This window comes from Nelumbo nucifera, chromosome 2, assembly GCF_055504915.1.
Source record: "Nelumbo nucifera cultivar China Antique chromosome 2, China Antique-T2T, whole genome shotgun sequence".
Lineage (NCBI taxonomy): Eukaryota > Viridiplantae > Streptophyta > Magnoliopsida > Proteales > Nelumbonaceae > Nelumbo > Nelumbo nucifera.
The window spans coordinates 42,827,606-42,846,783 of NC_142650.1; the positions used below are offsets into that span (position 1 = coordinate 42,827,606).

Consider the following 19,178-nt stretch of genomic DNA (forward strand, 5'->3'; position numbering starts at 1 on the left):
TACTCTGAATTTAGGCCCACCAGAAACTCAAACACTCGGTTTGTCTCGACCTGCTTTCTATATATCTATGCATCTTTGGGACTCTCCCACTCAAGAGTCTCTAAGTGATCAATCTCACGCCACAGGGACTGCAAGGTAGAGAAATATACTGAAACCGGTTTCTCTCCTTGTTTAAGATTTTTCACTTCACATTTCAATTCATATGCTCTGGCAACACTAAAGGGTTGGGAATAAGTTTCTTTCATAACATCCCATATCTCCTCAGCTGTCTTTGCCCACAAGTAATTTCGGCTAATATGAGGCTGCATAGAATTACACAGCCATGTCATAACCAAGTAGTTTTCTTGGATCCACTTGGTATACATAGGGTCTCCCTTGGGGGGTTCTTTCACATCTCCCAAGAGGTACCCTAATTTACCTCTTCCCCCAATAGCCATCACGGCTAATTGGGCCCATTCCAAATAGTTTGATCCATCAAACTTTACGGTTGTAATTTGACCACCCGTCTTAGAAACACTACCATAACTGATGTTCCCAAAGCTGCCTTCTACCTGATTTTTAAACTCCATCTCGGTCAAGTCTCAAAAACAGCACTTGGACTACCAATCACAATCAAAATAGTATAGGACCGATCTGTATTCACAGTGTATGTGCACAAAACTGGGATAACTCTGATCTGAAACCAACTAACAAACACAACAGCAGTTGTCCGTAGAGTTCTCACCCCTTAAGAGAGTTCGAAAACCCCAAAAGACTCTGAACAAACAGCTTAGAAGTAGGTCTGATATGCTTGGCAGAATTAGGGTTTTAATCAGTCCTTAAAGCGAACAATTCAGTTGCACAATCCAATCAGTACCGTATAGATAGACTTGCAGTAGTGTTAATATGAAACACTAGAATCTAATCAATGCTAACAACAAACTTGAGGACAGCTCCAGGTAGATCGCAAGGTTCAGTCTAACACTAGGGCTTGTCGCAAGATCACTTTCAAACCCTAGAGCAAAGAGAAAGAAAGCTAAGGCAGTTCGGCCCAACAGTAGGGTTTGTTGTAAAACCCTAGAGAATCGAAGGGAGAAAACCCTAGAATGGTTCGGCCGCCCTCTCCAGATAGGTTCAACCTATCTTCTCTGATAGAACTTCTCTTAGAAAATAAATAACTTACAAGGAAAAAATGTTCGCTGCCTTCCAAGGTTACCCGAACCCTAGTCTTCTCTGATCCTTCCTGACCACCAACACTCTGCATCCGTGACAAGCCTTCAATAGCTACTAGCCCTTCTGGCGATCTCCAAGAATCAATCTGCGAACTCCACCTTTTCAGCTTCCAGTCCTAGGAGATTCTCATGTGGTCGGCTGGTACTAGACTCACATGAGAAACCCTAACTTGGCTCTGATACCATGTAGATGTTCAAGACTGCTATCAGTCTTGAGCACTAATAAATTTCAGGTTCGAAAAGGAGAGAAAGTATAGAGGAAAGAGGAGAAAGAGTAGTGAGAGAGCAGTAGAACACAAACTTTGAAAGGACAGAATCTCAATGTTCTGCCGCCGCCACTTCTATTTAATATTTATAGGTTATGCTAGTTACATGAAAGGACACATCTGCCCTTGGTATTTACATAACACATAACAATATAAAACTGAAAAATAAATAACAACTAGAATAACAGATTGACCATCAGCTAACCCTAGGATGACTAGGTACATTCTACCCTACGGACAGAGTGAGACCACAGCTGTGGGCCCACATCAGTGTTCTCTACAGAGGGAATATCTCTTACTCCTTCCGCATAATTTGTGTACCAGAAGTATCAAGCTATCACTGTACATGTGTCCTCCATTCCTTCTAAGTCCCCTTGGGTTATTGACTCAAGAGCTTTGAAGCATGACTGATAAGTAGACTTGTTCACGGGCTGGGCTTCAGGCCCAACTTTACACTGTCTCGGGCTCAGGCTTTGGGCCCGGCCCATTAGAATTTTGACAAAAGCCAAGCCTGAGCCCGGCCCATGAATAGGTCTACTGATAAGACAAATCTCTTCACTTGGTCTAGTTTGTTTTCTAGTAAAGATGGAGTGTGACTAGCAAATGGATCCTACTTAACCATTCTCTTACTCAGTATTGATCACTCAATACTGTTTTGCATTGATCACTCACCTGTTTTGCATGTCCCCAAGTTACCTATCATTCTCTTACTCAGTATTAGCATTACAAAATCTTCAAATTGTTATGTAGCTTTTTAACCTCATTCTTGCATATTCTAAGATTTTCCCTTAGGAAGGATGATTAGTAGAAGGTGCACGGTTGATGGTCCCTACATGTTGGAGAACAAAGCTGGTTTGGAGGCAACCGACACTATTGGTTTCATGAGTTGATGTAATAAAAAACAAGTTAATTTATTGCATAATCATCTTAGCCATTTGTCTTTTGATTCCCTAAAGTTTTATTCCTTAAGTTATTCAAGTCTATCTCTATGTTCTTTACAATGTTTCGTCAATTAAGCAAGCATTGTAGAGCATCTTTTTCTCCAAATAATAAAACAATAGATCTTCTCTTTCATGTTCATTCTGATTTTTGGGGCCCTACATCTGTGATTTCAAAGGGTGCCTATACTTTATTAGTTTCATTGATGATTTTTCAAGATACACATGGATATACCCTCTTCATTCCAAAAAGGAAGTTCTCAAAGTTATACAAGACTTCCATCGTATGGTATTCACACATTCCTATGTGGAAGTGCAGACCTTTCGATCTAATTATGCCAAGGAATATTTCAAAGGAGATTTGAATGAGTTCTTTGTTACTTGTGGTTCTATCCATTGAAGGTCCTGTTCTAGAACACCACAACAAAATAGTGTTGCAAAGAGAAAGAATTAACATTTACTTGAAATGGCTCATGGGCTGACACAATACTAACTACTGCCTACTTGATTAACTGAATTACTTCTTGTTTGTTGCAATAAGGCCTCACACCAGTAGCTATTCCCTTAATCCCCTTTATTTTCCATTTCACTTTGTATCTTTGATTATTGCTACTTTGTTCATAGTTTGCCTCCTTTGTGTGGCAAATTGGAATCTAAATCCATCTCATGTATTTTCCTTCGTTATCTGTCCTTTCAAAAGGATTATATGTGTTTTAATCCCGTGTCCTGAAAGTTTCTCATCTCTATGAATGTGTCCTTTTTTTATGCCAGCTTTCTTCCTTAGGGGGAGCCGAGCACTAGTTTTGATGAGAGACAAGTCTAGCAAGTTCATGTCCCTATCCATATCTCGGTATTATTTCATCTTCATCTTTGGAGTCTATACCTCTCCATGTTTACTTGGGTTTCCATTAGGACCAATATATGTCAAAAGATATGGGGAGGCCATAAGCCCAGCATACCAATAGACTTGCTAGAGGCAAACCTAAAGGGCAGTGCATGTCCATTTGAACAAGGAACTTTGATTCCTATTGTTCCTTCTACTCCTACTAATGCTTCTATTCTTATTGATGATTTTGATATTCTTATTGCTAAGCATAAAGGTGTTCAATCATGTACTACAAAACATCCTGTTCCCCATTGTACTTCTTATAGTTTTCCCTATTTCTTCAATAGTATTGCAGGAACTATAGCTCGAACTACAGATCTTCTCATACCAGATCCGACCTCAATCTCTTCAAAATGCACCTTCCAAACAGCCCAAATGAGCTTGGCTCCGATACCATGTCACCCTCCTTTGGGAAATGAAAACGCCTTTCTTCAACCTTGCAACTTCAATCCCAAGAAGGTACTTGAGGGGAAGATAGATCCCTCACTTCAAACTGAGGGGTAAAAATTTGCTTCAACTTCTTAATCTTTGTTTCCCTATCGCTTGTAATAATAATGTCATCAACTAACAATAAGAACTACTTGTTTGTTGTCTCCCCTCTTTATAAACATAGTATGATCAGATTGGCACTATTTGAACCGCATTTGTTAAACTGCCTTGTTAAAACAACCAAACCAAGCTATTGGTGATTGCTTCAACCCATACAAAGACTTCTTAAGACAGAAAACTTCATTAAGTTGATGAAGATACCAACCTAAGTTGGATGCCAAGTACAATAGCACCCATATGAAGTTCATCTTTGCAATAGAGGCAAAGGTCTCTGTATAATCTACACCATATGTCTGTGTGAAGTCTTTAGCTAGAGGTCTTGCCTTACCTCTCAACAAAACTATTGGCTCTATGCTTCACAATGAAGACCCACTTACACCCAAAGGTTCTTTCCCTTCAGGAAAATTTGCTAGTTCCCATGTGTGGTTCTTGTGTAGGGCATCAATCTTTTCCAGCATAGCTTTTGTCCATTTAGGTGACTTCATGGCTTCTACAAGAGATTTAGGAACAAACACACAAGACACATTAGATATATAAGCACACTATGAGGGAGATAAAGAATCAAGGGAGGTACAATAAGCAATTGGGTGCCAAGTAGTACATGAGTGGACACCCTTACAATGGGCAATGGGAATAAAAAGACTATCAATTATAAGAGATGAAGAAACAATACCCGACTCTAAGATGGATTAGTATGTAGATCTGCCTCCTGAGAGTCCATTATGCATTGATTGTACAGATTTTGGTTGCTCTACTCCTTAAAATGCATACTAGACCCACTGGCGATGAGGATCACAAGAGAAGACACGAAAAGGAGAAAAAACCTATTAAGGATGTGATGAGCCAACAGCAAGGTGGGTAGAGCTAGTGGGATCTAGAGTAGAAATAGGAATGGATATGGGAAACTGAACCTGCCTCTCATCACCATAGATCTCCCCCCAAGGAAAGGCAAGGAAATAAGACTAGGATTTAAAGGTGACATCCAACAAAACATAAGACTTGGAGGTCACAAGGTTATAACACTTTTGAGATGAATGATACTCAAAAAAAACACAAGGAATAGACTTTGGGTCAAGCTTAACCCATGGAGACAAGTCATGGACAAAGCACTTACACCCAAAGACACAAAAAAGGAATAGAAGTAAGAGGAAATTGTGGATAAAAAAGTTGGCAAGGAACCTTAAGCTAAATAATCCTGCTAGGCATATGATTGATCAAGTTGCAATAAGAACCACATCACCTTAATTTCATCGGCATGTGCATTTGCAACAGCCAACAGTAACCCACAAGCCACTTCCAACAAATTGTTTTTACTTCCACTCAGTGACACCATTTTGTTGAGGTGTCTGAGGACAAGAACTATAACATCCCATTAGTAGTGAAGAATCCAATCAAACCAATCATAAAGTACTCATTTATATTGTCTGACTAGAAAATTTGAACATCTACATGAAACTAAGTATACATGTTTCAATCAAATAATTGGAAACTTTGATGTTTGTTCATATTATTTGCTTGTTTATTGTTTATATATAATAATAAGTAATAGGAAATTAGATGTAGGGTTTGGACCCGACCCGCCCCACCCTTAAATGCGAGGAGGGTCCGTTAGAGTCAGGAAGGGTTTTGCATTTTCATGTGAAAAGAGAAATCAACCTTATAAAACTAAGGATTTTTAATTCTAATCAAAGAGAATGGTATAACTAAAATGGTGCCCTTATAGGGTGGCCAGCTCATAAAACATAAATGAAAGTTAAAACAAGCCCATATAACTAAGGCCCAATAACACAAAAGGAAGTTGTAAACAAGAATAAGTAATAAAAGAAAGATAGGGCCCATTCGGCCCAACCTCTCTACCTCCCCCTCAAGTTGAGCATAGGTGTCAATCATGCCCATTTTGCTTACATAATCTTCTAGCTTCCCCTTGGGAACTCCCTTGGTCAAGACATCATCCAATTGTTCTTCAGAGGCAATAAATCACAAACAAACTTCCCCTAAAGCTAGTCTCTCCCATATGAAATGTCTATTCACCTTGATATGCTTTGTTCTGTCACGTTGAACTAGATTGTGATCAAAGTTAATGGTAGCTTGGTTGTCACAATACAACATCATTAGCTAATCCTAGACAATGCCCAACTCTTCCAAGAGATATCTAAGCCATTGTAACTCAAATACACCATGGGCCATAGATCTATGATACAATGTTCTCTGCCACCATAGTACAATAACCTGAAGTAGACCTTATGTCATCAATACAAATGGCCCAATCGACATCTATATATGCCTCCAATTTTAAATGCCCATGTTTGGCAAAATGAATTCCCTTCCCTTGAGTTCCCTTCAAGTAGCACAAAACCCTTTTAGCAACCCTTCCCTAGAGTTCCCTTCCCTAGAGCATGCATGAATTGGCTAGTTACACTTAAAACATATGAAGTATCTAGATGAGTCATGCAAATATATAATAATTTCCCAAACAGTCTCTGAAGCATTCCCCTATCAGATAAGTCACCATCAATGGCTAAAAGTTTGTAATTCAAATCTAAGGTGTGGGCACAAGTTCAGCTCCAAGTTTCCCAATTTCGGTAAGAAGCTCAAGGACATACTTCTTCTAAGAAATAAATATACCCTCAAACTAAGCAACTTCTATCCCTAGAAAGTACCTTAACTTCCCAAACCTTTAATTTCAAGCTCAATACTAAGAAACTTCTTGAGGCTGTGAAGTTCATGTACATCATTGCCAATATCCACAATATCGCCGACATAAACAATGATCCTCTTGACAAAGAGGGTGTGGTTAGATTTAGTTTGTGTATAACCAAAGGTAACAAGAGCAGCCCGAGACCTTTCAAAGCAGCCCTTAAGGGACTGTTTAAGTCCATAAGTGGACTTCTTCAATTTACATACCTTCCCTTGCATTTTCTTCCCACACTTTCCTAGAGGCAGAGATGTATAGACTTCATGCAAATATTCATTCAAGAAAGCATTCTTGACATAAAACTGATAAAGAGCCCAATCAAAGTGAGAAGCCAAGGACGGGAGAACCCAAACAAAGGTAAATATACCCCTTGGCAACCAAGCAAGCCTTAAACCTCTTAATGGTATCGTCAACATGGTACTTGATAGTATACACTCACTTACAACCAACCAATTCCTTCCCCTTAGGCAAATTCACAATGTCCCAAATGTTGTTTTTATGCAAAGCATTTATTTCAATCCTCATAGCATCCCTCCATTTTGGTTTAAAGGCCTCTAATAGAGATGTTTGGAGATATTGCGAGCTGTACACTTTTGCTTACCCTTTCTTACAGCAATAGATAGGTCCAAGTCTTAGAAAGCAGTGGGGGTAGAGGAGGTCTGGCCCTTTTTTTGGATAACTAACAAAATTTTATTAATGATAGCAAAAAGTACAATATAAGGGGTCTGACCTATCATCTCTTCGGTGATGAGAGATGCAAGAGGCTCAATAGAAGTATGGGAACAACTTGCCCATGCTTGTGCCTATGCCGTTGGCACCACCTCTGAACGATAGGATGAGAAACAAAAGTGGAAGGATGAGCAAGAAGAGGAGGAAAAAGAATAGAGGAAGAAGGCAACACAATAGGAGGGGACTATGCAATAGCAAGAAACTCGGCAAAAATAGCAAGGGACTCATCAAGGATAGGAATGGGAAGAGAAAAATCAAACAACTCAACAAAATGCTCCCCTTTTGAAAGAATATTATAGAAAGGAATGGACTCTACAAAAGTAACATACATAGAAACAAAATAGGTGACACTAATAGGATCATAACAACAATATCCCTTCTATGTGGAGGCATAACCCAAGAAGATACACTTATAAGCCTTAGGTTCAAACTCATGCCTTTAATGGCTAGGAATATGAACATAACAAGTACACCAAAAAACCCAAAGAGGAAGAGAGAAAAGGTCACCATTTGGAAAGAGGAAATTAGAAGGTGACTTGAAATCCAAAGCACAAGAAGGCAGATAATTGATTAAATAGGTAGCAGTAACAATGTCCTCCCAAAATTTTACTAGAAATGAGATGCAAGAAAAAGACTTCCGGCAACTCCAACCACATAATGATTCTTCCTTTCCACCACTCCATTTTTCTACGAAGTGTAGATACATGAGCTCTAATGAATAACCCCAAAGATGTCAAGAAATGATGAGAGATAAGAGATTCTTCTCAAAATATTTCTTAGCATTTTAAAGCGAAATATTTTGTTACGAATATTAATTTAAGGATAAATTCATGAAAACGTTACAGAATGGTTAGGACTTCATTACAAGAAGGCATTAGGTAAATCTAAGTAAATTTGGAAATGTCATCAATAAATAGAATAAAATACTTATAGCCACCCATTATAAGTAAATGGTAAATCCCCCATACATCAGAGTGAACAATATTAAAAGGAGAAACCAATCTTTTATTACTTAATGGATTTGAATTTCTACAATTCTTGGAAAGTTCACTCGACTCACAATGAAGACTAGACAAACTTATTCATTTAAACAATTCTGGGAACATATCACTCAAAGCAAAAAAAGAAAGAAAGAATGACCAAAATGCAAATGACATAACATGACTCGATTGATAGACTAATGACATAAACTCCAAAACAACTCCTTGAGGTCATACTAGGATTTAGGCAAATCTACTAAATATATCCCATTCGCCTCATGGCCACTCCCAAACATCTTTTGAGACTTCAAGTCCTAAAAAGCACAATGGTTAGAAAAGAAGGTTATACTACAATTTATCAACTTTGTTCAGCTACTAATAGATAAAAGATTAGTGTTAAGTCTAGAAACATGAAGAACAAAGGATAAAACAAAGGAGCCTAAGGTTCTAATGTCTCCTTTACATGAGATAGGAGCAAGGGAGCCATTAGCAAGGGATATCTTTTCACAGCTAGAAAGAAGTTGGTATGATCTAAAAAGGTTAGACATGTTGGTCATTAAAAGCATTGGAATCTATAATCCAAGGGATTCTATGACTACTTGAAATAGTGGCATGATTTGCAAATGCACAAATACCCAAGTGAGCAAAGGAAAATGAGAAGGACATTGGGGTCGGGGATTCCCCGCTTTTTGAGGTTTTTCCTTCACTTTTTGCTCTTTCTAGACTCAAGGGAAAATCTATTAGTGATTTTATCAATCCTTCCTCTTCACAGTCAAACTTGAGCTGGAATCTGGGTCTTACTAGAAATCTGAGATAATCTGAAATTTCTAGTGTCTCTGCTTTGGTTAATTTGCTGAATTCAGTGGTCTTGGGGGATAGTGGTTCAGACTCTAGAGTTTGGGTACTCAATCAGTCAGGGTCCTTTTCTTGCAAATCCTTTTTGAATTCTTTTGTTGCCACCTCCTCCTCTCCTTCTTTCCCCATCAAGGAGATTTGGTTTCAGCCCATCCCTCCTAAAGTCAATGCTTTCTATTGGGAAGTATTCCATGGCTCCATTAATACCTATGATCTGCTTTAGAGAAAAAGACCAAATTGGTGTTTATCCCCAAATTGTTGCTGCTTATGTAAGTTGCACGGTGAGACTGCCTTTCATCTTTTAATCTCTTGTCCTTTTGCTAACTATATTTGGGAGTGGTTTTCCTTTCTGTTTGGATGCAATTGGACTCCTGTTAATCTGGAAGGCTTTTTTAGTTCTCACACTTTCAGTTGATTTTGAAGACGCAGAGTTATGGGAAGATGCTCTAGGGCAACAGTGACTTGGACAATTTGGGAAGAAAGAAATATGAAGATATTTGATGATAAGGAACGAAGCAAAGAATCTGCGGTTGAAGTGATAACTTTAAGGGTGGCACATTGGGTAAAAACATTAAAGCTAATTGCTGATTTTAAGACAAAAGATTTCTTCAGATCATGAGAAACAATTGCAAACACTGCATCTAGAAGATCTATTGTAAATGAATTCTGATCTCCTCCGGATGTTGGGTGCAAGAAACTAAATTTTGATGGCAGCTATTTGGGAAATCCTGGCCCATCGGATATTTGTAGGGTAATAAGGGATGAGAATGGAAATATGTTATCCATTTCTCAGGTTATATTCAACATGGTCATTTGGTGAGCTCAGAATTGATGGCAGCAGTATATGGTGTTGAAAAAGATAAAGAATTGGGGATTAACAGGCTGGTTATTGAAGGGGACTCAAAAATTGTTGTAAATTGGCTGAAGAAAGGGGAAGGAGTAATATGGAAGCTATGGAATGAGCTCAAGTGATTCAAGCAGATTTCTGAAAACATGGTGATTCAAATAAGATGGATTAGGAGATCAGCTAACAGCATGGTTGATGATCCAGCTAAGCAAGGAGTTCAAAGACAATCTATGTTTTGGGTTGTGTTGTAGTTAGTGGGATTTTTCTTTGGGCTCTGTTTGGGGTTGTGTTGTAATTAGTGGAATTTTCCTTTGGGCTATGCTTGGGGTTGTGTTGTAATTAGTGGGATTTTCTTTTGGACTTCTTGTTATACACGATTTTTAAATTTAATGAATCATTTCTGTGTTGCTGATCAAAAAAAAAATGAGGAGGTATTGCTTGAAGGGTTCAAAGTGTCAGCACCCTTGGCTGAATAGAGAAAAGAACAAAAATAATCTTAGAGGTGTCAAGAATGAATGACCCCCACCTCAAAGAGTCTCTTATATATTAAAAGATATGTACAATTGCAAGAATGCCCATATAGGGCTGAAGGAGAAAAAGAATAAAATATATAAGTAATATACAACAGGGACTATACTACTAAGATACATCAAGTCACAGAATCTCCACATAAAACAACAACTATGGTCTCTAAGTGATTAATCAATCTTCCGTACCTTTCTAACTCTGCTTTTATAGTTGCCAAGTGTTCTATAGTTGATTTCTCATCCCCACAACCTTTCTCACCCTATGTTGCAATAACCACATTTGCATTCCCAGTCTTCCTAGTCTTCTTATTACTATTGTTATTCCAGAAATCTTGTTGGCAAGAGATGTGGATGTATTTCTAGGCTTCCAGCATGTATCCTTTGTATGCTTGGGCTTCTTACAATACTCACAAAAAACTTTCTTCTCATCAGCCCCCTTTGACTTCACCCCTATATGTGTAAAATGCTCAATATAGAGGTGGTCCCTATAACTATACTTATCGCCTACCCTGCTCACTATTGACCATGGTGTGTGCTAGAGAGTGTTACTTTGTCCTTTCCCAATATATTCTGTCTAATTATGTCATACTCAAGGTTAAGTCCAATAAGAAACTCAAAGACCCTATTCCTTTCTACCATCTTCCTATGAATCTCAATATTTTTTGTGCTTTCTCACACAATTGTTTTCATCACATCAATCTCCTACTAAAGAGGCTTCATAACAGAATAGTATACAGTCACAAGTTTCTCCCCTATCTTAGATTATTCACATCATTCTTCAATTTATAGGCTTTGGCAACATTCAATTTTTAAGAATATGTTTTTGTAACAATATCCAAGATTTCTTTGACTGAATCCATCCACAAATAGTGCTGACTAATGTGGGGTTGTGTAGAGCTCACTAACCAACCAATAATAGTGTAATTTTCCTATATCCATTTCTCAAAAGTGGGATCAATTTCCCTCTACTGCAAATACGAATGCACATAGATTGTGACAAAGTAAGCTAACTGGTCACATCCAGCTTGATGGTAGTCACAACATTGAGTAAAAGTGTCTACAAACCCTATTGAACCAACTCCGGGGTTACTTCAAAATGCTCTATTGACAAAACGAAAACAAAGAAAAAAAAAAGCAAGCACTACTAGCCAAGAAACACTGATCTATAACCAAATCAACACCTCAATCTAGGGTTTCACCAAACCTTGCAACCCAAGAGAAAAAGAGAAGTTATAGCTGCCACTTATAGGAACTACAAAAATCTGTCCATGTTAGATCAAAATAGTGTATGCCCTCAACTCCAATCAAACTGATGTATTCTAACATTTATTAATGAATAAAATCAAAACATTATTATTTCATGTATGTTTTGGTATGTTTCTGTATTTACCCCTTAAACTAGACATCTATGAGACTTATGTTAGTTTAGAATGTTCTTAGCCATTTGATCATTTGGGGAGTTTATCTTGCGAAGGCTAACACTATTGTATTGTCAAATTATTATAGTAGCCTATCCCAACTGTTAGGGTTAGACTTGAGGTACAATGAGTGGGGGTTTGCTAAACCACTAAATAGGGACCATTTCCAATTATGCCTTAGACCTTGGAGACAAATGGGCAAAATTGGAAACTTATACACCCCTGACTTGAAAATGGTACCACACCAAGTATATCCTGGTTTACACTCTCTCTTACTAAAACCTCAAACTATTGGTAGTGAATTTCAACATGTTTTGAAATCACTTTGCAAAATTTATTTATACATATAAATAATTTATTTTATGAAACAGTTTGCTAAAGGTTTTAATCCATGATCCATCTGAGCAGAGAGTGTGAAATTGCATTTCATAGTTAAGAAATAGGTCATTCCCTGTGAGTAGTGTATAAATATTATGGGCTAAGAGGTTGAGAGCAAAAGTCTCTTGGGATGAAACTTGATGGGCTTATTTCTCACAATAAACCATTGGTTTTGGGCTTTCATAGGATGGCTGACACCCAAAGCCCACTTATGTTTTAAGTGTGTAGTAATACAGTGAACCAGGCCTGATATATTTACTTGCAGTTCCATAAGTTCAGTTTTTGTTGCTTATTTTTTGCTTTATGCTTGCTTTCTTGTACTGTTATAGGTAGCAAGGCAGTCCAATCATCTCAGTTCCTTCCACAAGCACCGCAACCAACTTCTGTTCCCTTATCTTCAAGCTAAGTCTTCCTTTAATCCACATTTCTTCAAAGAGAAAATCTTTAGCCTCTACCTTCAGAGCTGTTCTCCATTTTGTTTACTCCACAAATCCTTTCTCCATCATTCTCCCCTTCTCACACTCTATTGTGTACAGTAGCTATTCATTTGTCTTGAATAAGCAAGGAGGAAAAAATCTTACATAGAGTTGTCCTTCAAAAATCCATGGACTGTCATAGTCCGAAGCATGTCCAACATGGACACTTCATCCATTCAGAGAGCCCATGCAAAATTGTCTCCCTACCAATTGGGGGTGGTATGCTCTTATATTAGGAGCACCAAGAGAGAATTAAAGGATCATAGGCAAATTCCTTCTTTTTCCTTCTCCTTTTGAACTAGTTTGAGCTTTTTAAACCTCCCATGTACATCTTCAATATTTTCTCTCTTACCAGTTTATGCATCTTCAATCTTTAATAAATTTTTATTATCAATCAAAAAAGAAAGATTTTAAATGTCGGGAGATCAAATAAAAATATGCTATTGAAAAACAAATATGCACACAATAAAGAGAAGCATTCAAGAAACTTAAAGTCAAAGTGATCCTGAAGAAACCAATGAGCACTAGGTTGTACATGCATCAAGTTCACTGCATAAATCATTGTATGAACACAATAACCAGAAGCATCCAAGAGTGTCAAAATCAAAGAAGATTCTAATCTAATAAAAGGGAATGTTTCAGATGAGGAAATCATAAATCATTGTATGAACACAATAACCATCTCAACACCCATATACTGATATGTATCATCTTATGTCAAATAAAAATGTCTAATTCAAGTTACAAAACAAATAAAAGTAGCAGTTACTTCATTAGATGAAAAGCAAGGCACAAACCCTCATAACTGCAATTCTGAAGAAGAGCACAGACTACATGGCGTGTTGAATCATCATTTTCCACCAGAAGAATCTTCAGTGGCCTAAAAGGAAGAAACCTCTCCCAACAAACAACTGGCCCTTGAGACTGTTGCTGCGGTCTCTGCAGAGCAGGTTGGGCCTGACCTGCCCCTTCGCATCCAGCATTTACATATACAGAAACCCCATTAATCATCAACTCATCTTCCTCCAAAAGACCCTGCCCTTCACCCACTACTCCATTCCTAACTTCCTTGTGCTCATCCCGTATATGGTGATTCACTTCCGCCAGCCCTCTGTTTCCAGCACTAACATTGTTCACAGGAACTCCCCCCATCTACCAGACTCAAAATGAGCAATTATGAGGGACCCACATTATTGAGACGTTGAGAAACTCTGCTTCAATCCACAAAACAGATCCGATACCAATCATCTCAAATACAGCTCTAACGGTGTTAACTCCCTAAAACCTTACTTTACCCTGTATGACCGGAGCAGTGCATCAGGCAAACTAATATATCCAAACCCTCATATATATCTACTCAAAAGAGAGAGAAACGGTTTGCAAGTAGAACCTCCAATATTGCAAGGACGCCGATCTAAAACGTTATATAGGGAAACCAGGTACCTTCACAGAACCATTAACTGAGTAATAGATTTAGAATTTTTTAACAACAGAACAAGAAGACATCGGATAGAAAAGAGTTAATTCATCATTCAAGCAAAACTATAATTCATTTTTTTTTCTGGAAAACAATGATATAAGGTTAGATTGAACAAGATACCTTAGAAGCTCCTCTGATCATAAACAGAGCAGCCAACGTCGAGGTTAATCCTGCAGAAAAAAAAAAAAAAAAAAAACGTAAAGAACAACAAGATCAGAACTAAAACAACGGCAAAACACCGAAGTGTTTCATATCATATGATTCTCAGATCGAAGAGGGTCTTAAATTGCTTAATTAGGGTTTTATTTTTCGTTTTCTTTTGTTCTTCTTCTTCTCGTCCTTCTTTCTTTAAAGCTTTTAATTTTAGTGTTGCAGAATATCTGGACTGGTCGGAAGACAGTGAAACGAAGGCAAAGAGGAACATATCCACGGCCTTTGAGGAGATATTAGTAGGTCATTCCATGTGGATGACGTGGAACAATGGAGGTCCGTAGTGTTTGCTTAGAGCCACGTAGGATGCTGGACGGCTTACGTGGAGCACATCGAGGCCATGAGATCTTCTGAGTTGAACAAAATCTAAAGCCGGAAGCTCGAGACTTTGTACCGCATCTCAAATGATCTTCCGGATCTAACACGTGACACGTGGCCTCGTAACATTCAGATAAAGGTTTAAAGATGCCTGGAAAGCCCTAAAGCGGGAAACATTGTTTTCGGTCGGCACAAAGTTATGAAATGACTGAGATCGGCTTCGGTCAGGGCATGTCCTTGCTCACACCGTCCCAACAGCTTCTTGCAACCTCGGATAGTTGCATCGGGCGTAAAGGATGCTCGAACGGGTTGCCCTGACGGAAGCCGAACTCTACTTGGGAATCGGGGTCTGCTACTCGCATATCACAAAAAAGATGCTCATCGGCTGAATGGCATCCTATCATAAAAAAGGTAACGAACGGGATGATCATACTCTATTCACAAAGTCTAACCTATGCCACCCCTCAGTTTTTAACTATGGCTGCGGAAATGGGATTCAGTCTGTGTAAAGCCCGTTCAAATAACCATCATAACCTTGTATTGGGAATATCTCTCCATGAAATAAAGTATATAAGTATAGAGATGTTCTGTAAAGGATGTTCGAACACTGTTCGAACCGGTGTTGCACTGATGAAGCCGATCTCATGGCAGCGTTTGGAAAGTCTTTTTCATGTAGTATTATGGGATTTGGCAAATTTAAAAGACCACAAATCAGTCTTTTCTATTTAGTAACCAAAAGCCGGGAAGATGAGAATGTGTGTGCAAAAAGATCCAAAAAGATCAAAGACACCAAATTTCGGAAAGCTTCAAGTGAAGATTTATGGTCATTTTGCATGATATATAGCCTCTATACACATTTTTAAAAGCCCTTTAACCAAGTCGTTTACCAAATGGTCTTTGTCTTACAAGACTCCAAAAGCTCAATATGTCTTTTGGCCATTTGGGCTGCTGAAAGATCTTTTTAAAAATACATGACAAACAACATCTATATAAGTATATAGTTCTCTCTGACCATGAATTAAAGCATGATATGTATATTGGGGAGAATTGGAGAAGGTTGGAACAAAACTAAATGAGATTAATACAAAATCAAACTAATATTTACGGTCATGAACTCTTAACCACCATAGTATATTGTCCACATTGTTGATGATTGCAGGAGTTTTATTTATTTATTTTTCGGTGTATAATTAGGGTTGACAATCTTGACTCCAACCCATTTGACCCACCCACCTTGTAACCCATCCACTCTATTGGTGGGTCAATATGGGTCGAGCAACCCATTAGGGTCAGTAAAAAAGGGTTAGGGTGGGTTGGGTCGATGATTTTGCCAAGCCTCACAATAAAAAATGTGTTTGAGGAGACTTAAACTCAAACTCGAGTCCACCTAGCGTGCTAATATTCTCCTTCAATTTTAAGCCACCAAGCCAAATGCGATTTTGTGATTAAAAGTGATATACAAATTATTTTATTAGCTTTTTGTGTTTACATGCATTTAAACAAAAAACAAATGTTTATATTTCACAACTCTAACTAAAAATTAAAAAATATTATTTTATAAACTAATAGAATAAATAATCTATCAAATCTACATTTATATAAAAACATGATTTTTAATAATAAGGAATTTATACAAATAGAATATTAATAATAGAATAATTATTTTAAAACTTACAATTTATAAATTCACACATAATATATATCTTAAAATTTGTATATATTTATATAAATTATTAACTAATATTTTAATTTACATTAATAAGTAATAACAAAATATTTATTATTTACAAAAAATAAAAATATCATAAACAAAAGTATTGAAGAATATAATATTAAATTGAATCTATCAAATGCACTAATCTACATTTATTTCAAAAAATGATTTTTATTTCATAAAATTTATTGAAATAAAAATATTAATAATGAAATAATTATTTTAGTAATTAAAAACTATGAATTTGTATATGATATGTATCATAGAAATTTTAACAAAATTGATACACTCTAAGTTAAGATTATATTTTTATAAATTTTTAATCCATATTTTAATTTTAGTTGATTTTTTGTTAATTTTAAAAATTTAAAATTATAAAATAAAACAATAATTGATATAATAATTAAAATATAATAGGTGCATGCATTTAGTGTCTTGGACTCTTGATTGATCTATTATAAATAAAATTATACGATAACTATGCATCCCAATATACTAATTGCAATATATCATTAAAATTTACATTTTCCATGTATTTATATACTATTTTATGATTATTTTGATATTTTGATATTAAATTTAGTGTTATTAATGCATTTATAAAATTTGTATGTATTTCCCTAGCGTATACATACGTTTCCATATTTTTTATCCATATCCATGCATTTTCCAATGTGTACATGTATCTATGTTATTTGATATAATACCCGATACTCGATACTGATACTTTAATCCTTGGATTTAGTAATTTGAATGTCTCTTTTAAGGTCAAAGGTTTATGAGTAAAGGTTGAGCCTTCCTCTTACCATTTTTTGCCACGTTTTTATGGTATGTTTTCATGTTTTCTAGTGTTTCATGCATTTTCTACAATTCTTTGTTTTTTTTCAATTTTCTGATTTTTTTCTATAAAAGTTATACTTTTTTTGCACTTTTGCAAATTTTTTGCTATTTTATGCATTTTTTATATTATTTGGTATTTTTCTGCACAATTTAGACATTTCTGGTGTTTTCATGCATTTTCTAGTATTTTCTTGTTATTTTTCTATTTTTCTGAATTACCTACAAGTTTTCTACATAATTTCTGTAATTTTTAGTGTTTTCATGCATTTCTGGTATTTTCTACAATTTTTTTGCAATTTTTTCTATATTTTTGCAATTTTTTTTTGGTTTTTCTAGTATTTTTCGCATTTTCTACAAAGTTTTTGGTATTTTTATGCATACTTTTTTTTCATTTTCGGGTATACAGGTTGACTCGACTCATTTTTGCCATGTGGTAGACTTAATGGAGATTATTCTCTCAAAAATGTTATTTTCAGGTATACAAGTTTGTCATCTCGTTTTTGTCACGTAGTGGCCTTAAGAGTTTATTCTCTCGAAAAATGTTATTTTCGGGTATATGGAACCTGACCCGTTTATAACACGTGGTAGACTCGAGAGAGTTTGTTCTCTCAAAGTTTTTTTGGGTATATGAGTGACCTGACCTGTTTTTGTATGTATAGGTGAGGGTAGGTGTGTGGGGTTAGTATGGGTGATGGTGGGTAAAGATCAATATGGATGGGTCAAGTAGGTCAATAAAGGTGGGTTAGGAGCCTTTTAGGAGCATTAATGATGGGCCATGGTGGGTTTGTGGGTCAATATGGGTGGATTGATATTCAACCCTTACCCAACCCAACCATTTGCCACCCGAGTATAATTTCTTTTTATGGGGTGTAATTGAGCCAAGCCAAACTTTATCAAGCCTTTGTTTGGTTCAATTAAAGTACTATTAGGTCCAAGTTCTTTTTTGTTCGATTTGAGCTCGATTTGATATTCAATGAGTTCAAGTTCCGCTAAAAAGCTTGAAAATGAATATATTTTATATTTACTTATGTTGTATTTTTATAATATATAGTATACTCATACATTATGTAGAATATAATGTTATTTTCATAATATATATCTTTATATTATAATACATGTATATAATTAATATTAATCGAGTTAGACTCGCAAACTTATGAACCAAACTTTTTATTAGTCAAGCTTGAGTTTGAATAGCTAATCGGACATCCCTGAGATTCAAATTTGATTAGAATCGAACTCGAATTATACATAGTCAAACTCAAAACCAAAAATTCGATTAGAGCTCAACTCGATTGCACCTCTAATTTCTCCAAAACCCCCATACTCTAAGATATTACAATATGGTTGTGCATTAAATAGTAAAGTATTCTTTTAGCATCCAAAACATCCATGCTTGACCTTCTAAACCACATTTCCTTCTTTTTTATTGGTAAAAAAAAAAGAAACTTTGTAGTATGAGATCATGCTTACTCCAACATCAAACAAGGAAAATTCTTGTCAAGCTAAAAACTTCTGCTACACTTTTGGATATTTTATAATGAAAACTTTGATTTTTTTGTCATTTATCTATAATATTTTTTTGTCATTACTCCAACATTTAAGGTATTAAATTTGCATTCACCTTTATTGAATCATATATTTAAGGCATTTTTGTTTATTCTCATCATTAAATGGGTCAATCCATGTTGTCACAATTAAATAATAAAATTCAAAAATATGTAGAATGCAAAAAAATATAGAAATTAAAAAAAAATATGAACATTTCTAGCATCATATATTTGACATAGTAAATAATAATAAGTATGATAAACAATGTTTTAAAAACCGGCCCGAAGGCTGACTTGCTTTTGCCTTCAAG

At 36.2% G+C, this 19,178-nt stretch overlaps 1 protein-coding gene across 3 annotated transcripts in view; it reads right to left on the reverse strand.

The window, feature by feature from the left end:
• Window positions 1-14,672, reverse strand: part of LOC104599335 (two-component response regulator-like PRR37) — a 39,988-nt gene extending 25,316 nt beyond the window's left edge. Inside the window, exons 1-3 of one of the 3 annotated variants that reach the window (XM_010261837.3) lie at window positions 14,356-14,672; window positions 14,146-14,198; window positions 13,553-14,051 (exon numbers count right to left, since the gene is read on the reverse strand). In XM_010261837.3, the coding sequence (XP_010260139.1) occupies window positions 13,553-13,907 (355 nt within the window). In that variant the 5' untranslated portion in view covers window positions 13,908-14,051; window positions 14,146-14,198; window positions 14,356-14,672. Of the gene's footprint in view, window positions 1-13,552; window positions 14,052-14,145; window positions 14,216-14,355 lie in introns of all 3 variants that reach the window. The other 2 variants (XM_010261838.3, XM_088897180.1) reach the window with 2 other exon arrangements.
• Between the last annotated feature and the right edge of the window lie 4,506 nt (window positions 14,673-19,178).